Source organism: Nipponia nippon, unplaced genomic scaffold (assembly GCF_047370975.1).
Source record: "Nipponia nippon isolate SJK-2023a ecotype South Korea unplaced genomic scaffold, ASM4737097v1 scaffold_10, whole genome shotgun sequence".
NCBI lineage: Eukaryota > Metazoa > Chordata > Aves > Pelecaniformes > Threskiornithidae > Nipponia > Nipponia nippon.
Genome location: NW_028262291.1, coordinates 27,154,417 through 27,168,559, shown reverse-complemented (window position 1 = coordinate 27,168,559; position 14,143 = coordinate 27,154,417). Strand labels below are relative to the sequence as shown.

At 45.6% G+C, this 14,143-nt stretch overlaps 2 protein-coding genes across 5 annotated transcripts in view; both read right to left on the bottom strand.

Annotated features, from left to right (window-relative positions):
* Positions 1 to 105: 105 nt before the first annotated feature.
* On the bottom strand, positions 106 to 9,786 carry RAPSN (receptor associated protein of the synapse). The gene is made up of 8 exons (XM_087746073.1): positions 9,553 to 9,786; positions 6,732 to 7,070; positions 5,287 to 5,445; positions 4,854 to 4,952; positions 4,587 to 4,709; positions 1,908 to 1,961; positions 1,078 to 1,277; positions 106 to 320 (listed from the first exon to the last, which is right to left on the bottom strand). Exons 1-8 carry the CDS (start codon positions 9,766 to 9,768, stop codon positions 248 to 250), a joined length of 1,263 nt encoding a protein of 420 aa, XP_087602199.1. The 5' UTR covers positions 9,769 to 9,786; the 3' UTR covers positions 106 to 247.
* The window catches only part of CELF1 (CUGBP Elav-like family member 1), a 72,437-nt gene continuing 65,229 nt past the window's right edge, over positions 6,936 to 14,143 (bottom strand). The window contains exon 14 of one of the 4 annotated variants that reach the window (XM_087746050.1): positions 6,936 to 7,070. The gene's annotated coding sequence lies outside the window, so the exon portion shown is untranslated. Of the gene's footprint in view, positions 7,071 to 12,419; positions 12,594 to 14,143 lie in introns of those variants that run through there. The other 3 variants (XM_087746053.1, XM_087746049.1, XM_087746051.1) reach the window with 3 other exon arrangements.

Below are 14,143 nucleotides of genomic sequence, written 5' to 3'. Positions count from 1 at the left end.
CCCGCCCCCCCGCGAGGGGCCGCCGCGCGGAGCCCGGTGGCGGAGGCGGGGGGGTCTCGCAGCGACACCGTTTATTGCAGTCAGTCCCCGTACAGAGGAGCGGGGCCGGGCCGGGCCGGCCACGGGGAGGGGAGACCGAGGACGCCCCCGCCGCCCACCCCAGCCCCGCGGCCGCCGGGGCCGCTAGGCGCAGCCCGAAGGGCCCCGGGAGGCGCGGGGGGCCCCGCAGGCCGAGCCCCACGGGCGGTCAGACGTAGCCGGGCTTCACCGACAAGCGGCGGCAGTTGGGGCAGCCCCGGGTCCCGTTGGTCTGGAGGCACCTGCAAAGGGAGGAGGTCGTTTGGGGGGGGCTCGGCGTCCCCCCGCGCCGCTCCCGCCGCCGCGCCGTACAGCGACGGCGTAGCGCCGGCAAAAGCGCCCTCCCGCCGGGCAACGGTCCGTCCTCGTGACGGCCGTTCGGTGAGGCACCGCGAAAGCAAGTTCCTGTGCTGCTGCAGGCAAATGCACAGGGCTCCTCGGGCACCTCTCGCTGCCCGCTAGTTTTACCCTAATTTTGGTATCATGGTGAGGCTGTGTTTTTAAACTGTCAGTTTTCAAAACTAAGTGTTTGGTTACACTCATGTTTCTTCTAAAAATAAAATGATGGTACAGCTACCTTCTTTCATGGCAGTAGCACAATAACAGACCCAACACCTGCTTCACCTCAGTGTACCGCTAGACAAGAGAGAAAGGGGGGGGATTCCAGGCAGAAATCCCAGCTGCCCCTGGGAGCGAAGAACTGAATCCCCAAGAGGAATTAAATAAGAATCTGTGAACCGGGCTAAGCACCTACAAGGCGAGGACATTGGTGAGCAACCATTTAGAGGACAGAAGTGGGAGCGGGATGGAGATTATGGCTAAATCTCACCCTCCAAGGCTACGAGATTCACAACACCACAACGGGATCCTGCAGGGCGCAGGCAAGCAGGACAAAGACCTGGGGAACGGCATGCATAGGACCGTCCTACTCTGGGCATGAACAGCTCTTTCCTATGACTAATGTCATGACAAAGATCTTTAGTACTTCCAGCTCATTACTTTAAGTGGAAGAAGTGGGAGCAAGGCAGCGCCTGGAGCTGGTTGTTCTTCTCCCCAATGGACTCTCCACACATGCCACAGTACAGCTCCATCTCCTCCACGCATTCATGGAACTTCACTACATGGTCACGCAATTCCCGCTGCTGCCCCTTTGTGCGATAGATCCTTTCACACAGGCAGTGGAGCTTCAGCAGGCCAAGCTGCACGTGAAGGGCAGAAACACAAGAGAAGTGAACAACAAGGTGAAGACAGACCAGTAACAGGAGGAGTGGAAACCACTACAGCCCCATCAGCCAGCTAGAGAAACATCAGCACAGACAGCTGCCCGAGGGTTCGGAGCGGTCATAAGGACATTTGGTCTCTCGGCACTTCCTGCCACTAACGCTACTTCTCTGTATCGCAAAAGGGGCACCAGGTTTGAGGCACTCTGCAGCTCTTGGATCAAGATGGTTTTCCTGAGCTATCCATGACATACACGGTAGTTCACTTCCCTTTGCCTCCAGCTGCTGCTCAGGGCAATAATATTTTTCAAGAAGAAACCCCTAATCCTCTAGCTCTCTGCCTGTTTCATACCCCGTTTTCACTGCTTCCCATTCCCTGTTGTTTATCCCACCATGACTCCTCCCTCACTTTTCAGACTTGCACACTGACGATCATCTGTGCAACTGCCCACAACTAAACACTTCACAACAAAGCAAGTCCCAAGCATTGACTGGTTAATACAGACACGTTAATAAGCAATATAAAGTCTGGATACTTCAACGCTTGGCTTCTTAAGTTGCCTGACAGAAGACTACGGACAGTGCTGAAGAGAAGCTGTAGGATCCTACCTTGTTCCCTAGTCCCTCTGCCAGCTCCTGTGCCTTTTCAATGCTTTCCAGAGCCTGTGAATGGAGAGCATGCATCATCAGTTCTCAGTCTGATATATCAAAACCAGACTTGTATGAATGCCCTATGGGAATAATTAAAAGAAAGCGGTAAAGAGGTACAGAGTAGAATTTGGATAAACAAGCATCACTGCAACTCTGGAGATGCAAGATAGCTGTCTGGCAGATTTCCCTCCCCTCCCAAAAGTTCATCCATAAGAAAAGCTTGGTTTCTGAAAGACCACAAATAATCCAAGAGCTACATTTCTATTCCAGCCACACAGTGCACAGTGAGGGTATGATGTTGACAGAGGCTGGTGTTTCCAAGCAGAGAGAATACAGACTTATTTAAACTCAGTCACACATGCTCATTGGGGTTGGGATGAAGCACAAGCAAAGCAAGCCTTTTCCCCGTCCTACCCTACAGGCTCAATAATCGCTGGGCAATTTCACTTGTACAAGAAGGGAGGAAAGGGATCAGCACCACCAACACACCACGCTCTTCCGTTTTTTCCCTGCTGTTCATATATCCACTTTGTCCTACTTACACATGGTGTGATGTAGGAGTGTGCTGCTATCCATCTTTTTCAATCTGAAGGAAAGTATTCAGCATAGCAGCTGTTATACCCAAACGAGTCCCTGCTTTCCCGTAGATGCCACAGTGTTCCTCACTGTTCTGATTATCAGTCTCTGTTTTCCAGAACTATTGAGATCTGCTTCAGATTGGTCCAGGGGGAAGAAGAGGTCTCCCTTCTGATGCAGTAGTTTTCAGGAGGAACATTATAAAATTTCTACCCTATAATTTGGCATTACTGCTATTCTAGGAGAAAAGGACCAGATGAGATGAAAGAATGCCCTTTGAATGCAGAGGAGATGGCATTAGACCTGCGGTGGCAGCAACAGCCTAGGATAAGGAACTTGTAGAAGAGGGAAGCAGGAACTGAAGGCTAGCAGGTAGAACATAACTGAGAGCTGTGCCTAGGAAGAGAGACTGTGTACTGGAAACCCCTGAAATTAATGACCGGGACTAAGAATCAAAGTGAAGCATGTGGGGTGGGGGAAGAGATGCCGAGAAGTCCAGGGGACAGTTTGTCTTGGACAGGAATGTGAGACTGCACAAGAGTTTGGGCAAGCAGGCTGTGACAGCAGCCTGGGAGGATCTGCAATAGTATTGACTACAATGAAAGGAAATGGACTAACTGGCCGAGGACACCAGGAAGATGAAGGAAGCTAGGACAAGAATAGGGAATCTGCAAGTGGAAAGTTAGCAAACTGCTTTATTAGGTAACTGATATTAGGATGAGTAGCATGAGAAATGGAAACTGGGACTGGCAAGTTGAGGAACAGGCCTGGGTGAGTATTCAGGGCTGGGACACTTGAGGAGGTCACATTTGGAGCGATGGGCATAACGTCCTTGACCCACCAGGGCAGACTTCCCTCTAATGCCTGGAACAGAATACAAGATTCATCTATTCATTCTCTTCTTTTGCGGGTTTTGGTGAGATTAGGACTCTGTGCTAAGCCCTCACCAGGCTCTCACAGGTGAGAGCTGCTTGTAATATCGGGGGCAGCAATGGCTGGAGGTGGGATCAGTGGGTGTAGAGGTTTGATGAGTGCTCTGAATATTCTCTTATGTAGAGGCCTACCTGCTGTGTCCTGTCCCATTCTTTTGAATATGGGATATGAGGCTGGGAAGGGATTACACTGAGCAAAGCTTTTAAGTCCACAGTTTCTTCTTCCATTGCAAACATAGTGTTTACTTACTGAGATTGCAAGGTGTATCTCACCCAACTGATTCACTGCTGTAGGCAACTCAGATTCTGACAGCGACTTGAACTTGTCTTTTCTGACAGACAAGTACTTGATTTCCTAATGTCTGGGATGCTTTGTTTGAGGTAAAATTCTGTGTGTCTCATAAGTGATAAGAGTGAGTCTTCATCATATCTACACCCAAACCAGCATCCTGATGTGGCACTGTGTAGGCATTCCAGGTTGTTCAGCACTAGTTTAAGGCTAACCTTTGAGCATCTCATTCTGCAGCACAGTAATGCTTCTGCAGTGCAATCTGCTGCATCTTGTGCAATCTGGATTTTAACACACGTACACTGCCTAAGCACTTTCAAAATAAGTAACGTCGCCCCTTTGTACTACATTGATCAGTTGTCTATTCCCAGATGATCTTCTGCTCTCATTTCTGTTTCACATCACAGTTTATATACCTTCAAAGTTTCTTTAGGAATTTGATGCCACGTTTGTCTGCAAAGCACATGGTGGAGCTGTAGAGCTGTCTAAACATCACCACTATCACAACAATGAGCTTAGTCACATAGCTAAATGGCAGGAGTAGGCTTCCTTCCCTCAGTGCTGGTTTCTCAGTGTAGTGCTTAAAGTCATCAGGACTGACTGACGAAACAAGCCTAAAAGTTAGCAGTCTGACTCAGAATGGATGTTCATACTGTTAGTAACAAATTCCTGGCTGAGAGGGACCATTTGGAGCAGTGTAACTGTACAAACCACAGACCTTGTTGGTAGAACCAAGGGGTACAGGTCTCTACTGCACTTTGATGGGCGTACGGTTCAGAAAAAGCCTGTATGCTCTAATCTTGTCTAACAAACTTCTGTAGAAACAAGTTTGTAACTGACCTTGTCCAGCTCCTTCTGGATCATCCAGCACTTAGTCATTCCTAGCAGCACCTGGATCAGGCCCAGGCGGTTTCCAATCTCTGTCATGATGCTCATGGAGGAATCATAGCGAGGAAACGCTGTCTGCAGAAGCAGGGAGGAAAACACATGTTTTGCTATGGCTTTTTTTTTTTTGCTGTGGCTTTTTTTTTTTTTTTTTTTGGCTATGCCTACTTTTCACACCCTCTTGCTATCCCCTCTGTCCTTCCTGGCAGGAAAGAGCTGTACCTGCACGTCTTTGCGACTGCGATGGATATCTGCAAAGCACAGCAGACACAGCGCTTGCAGAGGCCGGTCACCATGCTGCAGGGCAATCTTCATGGACTCCTGAAAGAAATTGTCTTTGGTCAGTAAAAGAGCTTGTTCAAAACAGCAGGGCTGGGACTGTGCACTCCAGCCACGGAAAGGTCAGCTCCAAAGAAATGGCACAATGTTTTCAAGGCAAGTAAAGTCTTGTTCACGTGTTCGCAACCAAGGGCCATTCACAGACCCAAACTTCTGAGGCCCCTTGGGCTACTGAAACCACAGCTCTAAGACTGGGAGGCAGCAGAAACATCTAGAGTCAAGCGTGAATGCCATGATATCTCTCTTCTCCCAGTCCTGTAGGCAAGATCCCCTTGCAGAGACCTCTGACAGCTCTGCATCTGCCTGCACCCTATACCTCACAGCAGTCCATAGCATCTGCCAAGCGCCCCAGCTTCCGATAGGCCACTGCCATGTGATACTGGCTCATTGCACGGTACTTCAAGCTCCAGCCCTTTCCATAATCATTCACCAGCTCAGCTGCTTTACATGGGAAGAACAAGGCTTTCTCGTAGTCCTGTAAGGCAGACAAGCAGACAGACAGCAGTTACAGCAAAAATAAAGCAATAAGAAAAAAAAGCAACCATTTTTTATTTACTAACACTGCAACAGATAGCAGATTTCTGTACACCTTTCAACTGCTGCTGCTCCTTTCCACAAGCCGTATTTCACTAGATGTTTTCACTGGATATCAAACTGTGGAAGGTGGAATTGCCATATACTGAATTCATATTACTCTCTGGGTTCAGGACACTGGGGCAATGACACAGCAAATGACTTTTACATAGTATACCATCAGCTTTACTCTGCAGGAACCAGTTACCCTCCTCTATAACCAAAGGCTGAAAACTTTGTCTGCTCTTACATCATCTCTGCTTTCAACATCTACATGGAGCCCTCATGCTCTCCATATGGTGAGTCAGGATCTCCAAGAGGCAGGTTATCCATCATTGCAGGAAACAGGAAAAAAGAATCATGGCCTCACCAAATCCACAATAAGTAATAATATAACATATTTTCATTTTTAAGCATCTTTCAGCATTAAAAGCATTTTAGAAAGAAATCTTATTTCACAATAAGTACGTAAAACTAATATCTAAATATTTAAAACCATTCTCAAGTAAGTTACATGAGACTGCAGAAATGAAAAAGTCCTTCTATTTTTTAACTCTCCAAGATGCACAAAGGAAACCACAACTTTTAAAATTTCCTTTCTCCCTTCTTATTCCATGCCTTAAAAGTATCCAGCACAATATTCTATTCTTTATTTTTGGTATTATGAGGGCAGTTTTCTGATAGTTTTCAACACTTCAGTTGGTGAGTCTTCCATTAGTAACAAAAATCAAGACTTTGTGAGGAAAACCTATTTGTTGCTGTTTGTAATAGAAGTTAGAACTGGCAAATCACCCCCATCCTCAGTTCCTGCCTGGTTTTGTTCGTGTAAATAGCTATTTGCCTGCAGTAGTGGTAGAAATAGAGAATCCATGAGTTCTGGCTGCCAGCCCTGTGTGCAGAGAGTACCTCCTCTGATATGATCTTCTTTGAAGCTAAGCTTGATCTTTTCAACACACAGGAATATTTGCAGCTGCTTCTGCTGTGCTATGTAAACATTACACTAATCCTCCCATCCTCGCTGTGAAGGAGAGTACTCAGTGATGATTTTACAGAGAAGAGATTTTAGTTTACAACGCGCTCTCAGTACATCACTTTCTATAGCAAAGAAATAAGGTGAAATTCACACCATTTCCAGTTCTTCCCTGAATCCGTGAGACAATCACCCATCTGTCCCTTAGGTTACCGCACCTTTATCTGGGCATAGAAGTTCCCGAGGCTGCAGCAGACTCGACACTCCAGCATCTTGTCATCATTGTTGTGTGCGTAGCGTAAAGCTTTCTCAAAGCACTCCAAAGCCTTCTGGAAAATGCTGAGGCCCAAGAAGGCATTGCCCATGCTGAGGCTCACCTGGCCATTCAGCTGCAGGCTCACAGTGGTACCCTGCATGTTCAGGCACGTCTTACAGTAAGAGATTGTTTTCTGGAATTCACAGAGTTTCTCATTGCTGCGAGCCAGGTTTAGGTAGCTCTCTGTAAGGTAATCCGGGTCTTCCAGCTCCCGTGCTGTGTCAATCTGTACCACTGCAAACTTGAAGTAGAAAAGACAGTGTTTATAAAAGTGTGTAGCTTATTTAAATACAGCTCAAACACCCACAGAGTAGCACCCTGTACTGGAGGAGTGGCAGGGCAGAGAAGTCCAGCAGCACGGACTCAGAAGCACCGTATACAGCGAGCAGTTATCTGGTGGTTTAAAAGGCCCATGAGCGCTCTGAAGAAACCTCTCCCTCTCTCCACACAGTCTCTGGGGCAAGGAAGATGAACTAGGCTGGCAGTTAGTGGAAAAAAGCTGTTAAATGGCCCTAAAGAGAAGCAGGTGAAGCAGGAAACATCTGATACAACGCAGCTCAGTTTTCTTTCACTCAGTTTAATTTATTCCACTTTCTCTGGAATTCTGAAGATATTAAAATACTCTATTAATAAAAGAAAGTAAGCAAGCTACTTCTTTCATCAATTTTTTACTAACAAATTGCAGTCTGAACAGCTTTTGTCCTATAACCTTCAGGATTCGTTGCATACAGTTCTCTCAAATGATTTGAAGCCTCTTTCTTTTAGACTGCAAACTCTTCTGAGCAGTGACTCTTTTGTGTTTTGTGACGAACCAACCCCACTGCTGGCTTGAATTAATACCAGTAGCAAAGATAAATATTTAGCAATTTTCTCAGTAAGTGTTTTCATTAGAGATTATCAGTTAGGTTTATGGATAACAATTCCCCAAGGGCACCAATTACTTCCTTTTTGTACAGTGGCAACACATAATAATTTAAACTACTAGAACATTTTGCATTCTTCACAAAATAAAAACCCAAACCCAACCACAAATTGCATATGTTTGGGTATATATGTTCTCAGTTTCCTTAGCACTTTAGGAAAGCTGTTATGTGGACCCAGTAATGTGCATTTGCTCACGCTTCCCCACATTCCCTTACCTTTGTACAAGTTCTTCATTTTTCCTGATTGCCACAGCCTCTTTCCTTGGTGTGAGGTACTTTTTCTCTCCAAAAGAGGTTGAGCATCATAGCCCTTCTTAAATCACAGTTAATTTCATGCCTTTAATTCTGACCCCTTTTCTCATGTTATTTGCTCTCTCAATGGTTTATTGCTAAAGTTCTCCTTCCTCTATCTTCGATCACTCGCGGTGTAAAAATCTTCAGTTCGACTGAAGCCATTTTTCCTTCCTAATACTGGGAAGAACTAAAATTCACCTACTCTGATCCCACTTTCTGTTCTCTTCTCAGGTAACAAATGTTCAGGTGTACTGAGCCTACTCCTTTGCCTGTTTCTTGTTTTCCATGAAACCTTCAGTATTTCCTTCGGGTAGCCACATCGTACCTTTTTTGCTTCTCTCTTCCCTAATCAGCCTGTTGTTTCTGCCACCACCTAATTCCACATCACTTCTCAGAACTGTTTTTCTTCAAATGTTTTCCAAGTGTATTAATACCCCTCTTTTCTTCTTCATCCTAAGTATTTGGTTTTAAGATGGGGCTTTGACATGTGCATGGGTTTACTAGTAAGATGTGCCCCCCCCATTCTAAACAGAGCTACCAAAAACTTGTCAATGAGATGTGGGCATGCCCTTCACATTTTGTGCTAAATGCTGAATGATTACCAGTCTAGTAAGAGGTAACCAAAAATATCAGAACAAGAATATCAAGGCCTTTTAGCAAGACCCTATTTCAGGCTGGGATAGCTTCTTAAGACTATTACAACACCCTCTTGCCTTGTCTTCCCGATTCCTGAGTCACCCTCTCAAACACTGCCTGCTGCTCTCTATGGATCTGAGAGGTAACAGGATGCACACGCATCAGCTTCTTTTTGTTCATTTAACCAAACATGTTTATCCTTGTGCTCTTGAAATGTAACTTCAGCTTCTTTTTACCACTCTTCCATCAAGCCCCATATCCTTCTTTCTTCTATGCTGTCCTGACAACTGTCAGACCCCTCCTGGAACGTCTCTCAACCCCCCTGCCAAAAAAGCACCCTCTTTCCCCTCTTAATCAGCCCCCTTGCAAACAAATAATTGCAATTAAAAACAACGTAAGATCTAATATTAGGTATCAAACAGCAGCTGAACAACAGGATAACAGACATGTCTCCACAAGACTGCTGCTTATTCTACAGAATCCACTTGGAGATCTCTTTTTACACTGACATACACACTGTAAACAGCTTTAAGTGGAGCAAAGGCCCTGTTTTCATACCTTGTTCTGAAGCCTAATAACATGGTGTGCCTCTATGTGGGGAATAAATCAAGAAAGGTCCCCATGATTAACTGGAGAACCTCAATAACCTGGGAATCCTGAGGGGCCAGACCCAATGAAAAGTAGTGTGCTGTGTAACTTGTGGGCTGGAGCTACTGGTCACGGTGATTACGGCAGCCCACAATATGCACTCAATAGCTGGTATGTTTTACTATATACAGAAGAAAACCCCCGATTTCACATTCTAATCTCCAGCCTCTCCCCGTAGTGAGTGCGACACAACGGCATGCATTCATCTCCAGTTCACCTTACCTTCAGCATATCTTTGTATCTGCCCATCTCTGCGTGAGCAGTGATGAGGCAACCCAAAACCCGAAACCTGCCAGCAGGATCCGCAGACTTCTCCAAAACCCTCATCCAGACTCGCAGGGCCTTTTCCGTCTGATTAGACTGGTAAAGATGGAGTCCTTTCTCTATCTGTTGCTTTGTCTGGTCCTGACCCATCTTCCATGCATTAAAAAGCCTCATACACTAACCTCTAAGGACAGCAAAAAGGAAGCGCATAGAAGAGAACACAACACAACATAAAATGCCCTAATAGAGGAGGGCAGGTTGCGTGCTCAGAAGGCTTGGAGCCATAAAAGCCCAGCCATGTCAGAGGGCTGGAGTGGTGGTAGGCAATGGCAAGAAGTGGTTGCTCAGCACTGAAGGTAGAATCCCAAATCCACTAGGCAAACGTCTTGCTCGCTAGGACTCCATCAGCGCATTCGCCTGTCCAATCCCGTAAACAAAGAGGAAAAGCACAACAGGGAGAGAAAGAGAAAAATCTCAAGCGACAGGAGTGAAACTCAATCTGAGCAGCCAGTGCTGGTCTCCTCCTCATTGGCTACAGCTGCGCCTGCCAGTCCGGCTCACATGGCTCCCAGGAATGCTAGTCAGGCTACCCAGCTCCGAAGGTCACGGCGAGCCAACTGCCCACCCCTGCCCACCAGTATGCAGCTTATAAATACCCCAGGGAGAGACAATCAGCTGCAGTCACAGGCATGTCTCTGTTGTCTCTTTCCTCTCTCTCTGGCCATACCCTTTTACAAGCACTGGTGGTGATGGGCTAGCTGGGGAGGTAGCAGCCTCAGCTAGAATAGTAGCTTTAGGAACAATACATGCCTTAAAAAGTAAGGTATGAACTAGAAGGCTCCAGCATGCACATATGTGCAGTATTATACTTGCAACAATGTGCCTGATACTTTGCCAGGCACAAAATTCAGCTTCCCTTTTGAGGACCTCAGCTGGCAATATGGACTGTTTCTGTGGGCAAAGGTCAGCTCTGTCACAGATTTGCTGCAAATATGGCACTGACTTCTTAATTTCAGGGACAACGAGAAGCTAACCATGCTGAAAAACTTTGTTCATGCCTCACTGCTGCTCACTGCCATCCGATACCTGTGACAGGCCTCCTAAAGTTTTCAACAGAAGTTGTCAAAGGCACTGCTTAAGTTCTGCATCCAGAACTTGCTGATCTTTTATGACGAATGACAATAGTGACTCAAAGCAACAGATTTCTGCACCTTCTGATTGCAGAAGAGGATTGTTAGCCCAATTAGAAGATAGCTTTAACTGTCCTACACACCTTTGAAAGAGTAAAAGTTACACTCGTTCCTCTAGGAGTCAAGTTTCATACCCCCACTGATGTACTGCATTTCTAATGGACCCAGTCTTGGTTATCTGTATATTTACTCTGTCCTTCATAACAAGAGATACCAAACTTGGGGCAGGGGGAATGCCTCAGGGAAATCTAATGTTTTTCAGATACAGAAGTCCCAGACACCTGTTTTGGGATCCTTCTACAGGCTCAAGAGAAGAAAGGGCCATTCCGAGTTTTAACAACAGACCCACATGCAGAAGCAGGCATGTCTCCACCTGCCTCCCTGCTTCTATGTGAATTTGGTGGCAGCTCTTCCCCAGGCAAAGGTAAATACCAACGTAAGCATCTCACAGGCCACCAGCTGGACCATCCTGGCCTGTGTCATGGCTGCCTAAGGAAACACAAACCCAAGGGAGCCTTCCTGAGCTAATACCCCTAAGGAACACAGGACACAAAAGAATAAGGAACCACAGTCTTCCTAGAGGCTTTACATCATAGCAGTCATGATCTTAAGAGATTCCGTCCATACCTTTACCCAGAATTTCCTCAGAAAAGTATTTTAAAAATAAAAGCATTTAAATGGTAGAAAAGTCTTGCTACAATCAGACTGATTCTCTTTTGGGAGCTTATATACTCCATGATATTTGCATTACTAATTTAACATTGTTTTTCAGTGGTAACATGCTAGATGATGTTTCAGCATAGGCTGTGTACTCCCAAACTTTAGAAGTAGAAACTGTGGAAAAATCTACAGAAGGCTGAAAAGTAATGCTGAGGCACTGCTGGTTAATGTGCAACAATCACTTCAGCAGCACTGTTAAAATTATTATCTAGATACTTTATAGATTTCTAGACTTCCATAAAAGTCTGATTTAGAATTAAAAAAAAAGTCTCTCCTCCCTGCAGTAATTCTTACATGTCTCTCTAGAGATGGGTGGTGGGATGGACATGAGATGCAGAAGACCAATCCCCATGGAAAGCACTAGTAATGGTGAGGCCATCGGATTTCTGGACTTGGAGAAGTTAAGAGGCCAGGGACAGCAACCATTAGAGTCTGCTACACAAAAAGAATAAAGCCAGGACTCAAGAATGGGGAGAACGAAAATCACATCATTCTTTGCTGGAGCAGACTACTTTGCAAAATTAACCTTCCGCAAGTAACCTGCCTGTAACTCAGACTCATCCTGATGCTTTTGGAGCACTTCACCAAAGCACTGCTCCCCTCAGTGTTCGCTCTCATATCCCACAAAGAATAGGCAAAGTGAGAAGAGGATTCCTTGCAGTCTGACAAAACCCATCTAACAGGAGGGAAATTATCTGTCCTGCATTTTGTTGATCACACTGCCAAGACGCTGACTCCCTGTGCTGCTTCGAGAAAGTAATGGCAGAGTGATCATCAGTCTGTGGCTCAAGACAGCTCTGGCTCGTGCAAGATTCAGGTACGGCTTCTACAGTAAGTGATCCACAGTTTCTTCTCAGGAACTGCAGATAAGTAAGCCTGCAAGGTGCATGGAAACACCAAATCGGGGAATCTCACCTGTCACGCAGTGGAGCTATACACGCAGCGTAGCTAATCACGTAGTCACTTCTTCAGAGTGACCACACTGAGCTGCTTGTCCTCCTCCACATTGCTCTTCGTAATGTATCCCCGGTGACTCCTGGCCATATGAAGACAGCAGAACATGGCTGGTAAAGTCAGGAAGATTGGAGACTGGAGTCAAAACAAGCAGTGAAAGGTGGAGGTGGATGTGACAGGAAAAAAAAATTCCCCTAAACATTCAACATCAGGACTTAATCTACAGGTTTGTGTATTTCCTACTGATGTTGATAAATATAACAACTCAAGTGAAATGCTGATTATTTCCAGATATCAATACACTGGCTCTTATGTGTAGTTTAATTGTCTATCGATTTGCGATAGCCTTTGAAATTAAAGAAAAAACCTTCAAAAAAATAAAAAAGCCACCTACCCCGAGGGATCTAGTATCAGTTCTGTATGATGCAACTGACAGAGCTTTGATTGCATAAGATGAGGACAGCCAACTTTTTCCACAAGCAGGAATCTTCCATCCTGCCTAAACAAACCCTTTTTCTGATTCAATTGTTTCTCTCCATCCTTCACCTCAGACATGTCTGAACTGAAATATCTCTGGCCTCCCTTCTCAACAGCTGCAAATTAACTGCAGGGATCCTGGCATACTCTGCAACAGGTGGCTCAGCGCCTCACTTCGCAATTGGTGCACTCCAGGGAAAGGAATGCTGCACTGAATCCTGATGCTTGCAAGTGCTCTCAGATTTACAGTCATGTAGGAAGTAATGGGGTGAAACAGAGTATGCCAGATAACAGAGGAAAAGGACATGGAGGAGAAACATAGCTGCCCTGAAAATGCTTGCAGTCTCCGAGATGCAAGACAGCAGAAGGAAGGAGTAACATTACTGAATTTTAGGAGCTTTCAGAAACGTGGCAAAGTCACGGCCATTGTGGTACTTTCCTTCTGAGAGAGGTAATATTAATGTCAAACTCATGGCAACTTTCTAAATTAATTATACTTTGCCTACACCAAAGTATTTGTTTTTTTACAACTCATTGTATTTCAAATTATTAATGTATCTTAGCTCTAAAAGCAAAGCAGGTAACTTTCGCTTATCACAAAACCTGAGATAGTAAGTAATCCCAACCCATTTGGAGTTTCCCTGTGTAGTATTTCCAGGACCAGGAGCACTGGGGGCTGCAGATACCTTCATGCTGCAGAACCAGGATCGGTTCGGCAAGCTTGGCTGTGTTCCTGGAAGGGGTAAGGAGGCAGCGGTGGGTATCGGGCTCGTGGGAGCAGCATGAGCTGGTGCCTGTCTAATCCCACACACCACCACGCACGTGTGCTGTTCCTACATAGCTGAAGTCTGGTGTTATGCTCAAGTTATTTAGCCCTTGAAACACCATGAAGCACAGTGCACGGAGAGGCAAGTGGCTACGCAGCAATTCTGTGAGGCTGGATATGCTTACACCTCACTCCCCAGTGTATCACATATTTGCATTATCCAAGATTCTCAGCTTTTCTCTATCTAACGTCTAAAGGGGACTTGACTGCCAAAGGATACAAAATGCAGGCTAAACAACCAAAAAGCTTTTCCATTTCTACTCAAAGTAACTCATCTACACAGAGATAAAAATCCAGGGCTATATTGTACATCCAGATCAAGTGGTATTGGGCCATGAAAATTTTTGTGGCTCACAGCTAAAGTAACTGGAAGATAATTCTC

What these genes read in the sequence shown, in the direction of transcription:
- RAPSN (XM_087746073.1), bottom strand. Translation starts at nt 9,768, where the DNA reads ATGAGGCTTTTTAATGCATGGAAGATGGGTCAGGACCAGACAAAGCAA. An exon ending in GATACAAAGATATGCTGAAG is followed by an intron (nt 7,071 to 9,552) that starts GTAAGGTGAACT and finishes TTCTACTTCAAG; the next exon opens with TTTGCAGTGGTACAGATTGA. An exon ending in TCCAGAAGGAGCTGGACAAG is followed by an intron (nt 1,962 to 4,586) that starts GTCAGTTACAAA and finishes CTCCATTCACAG; the next exon opens with GCTCTGGAAAGCATTGAAAA.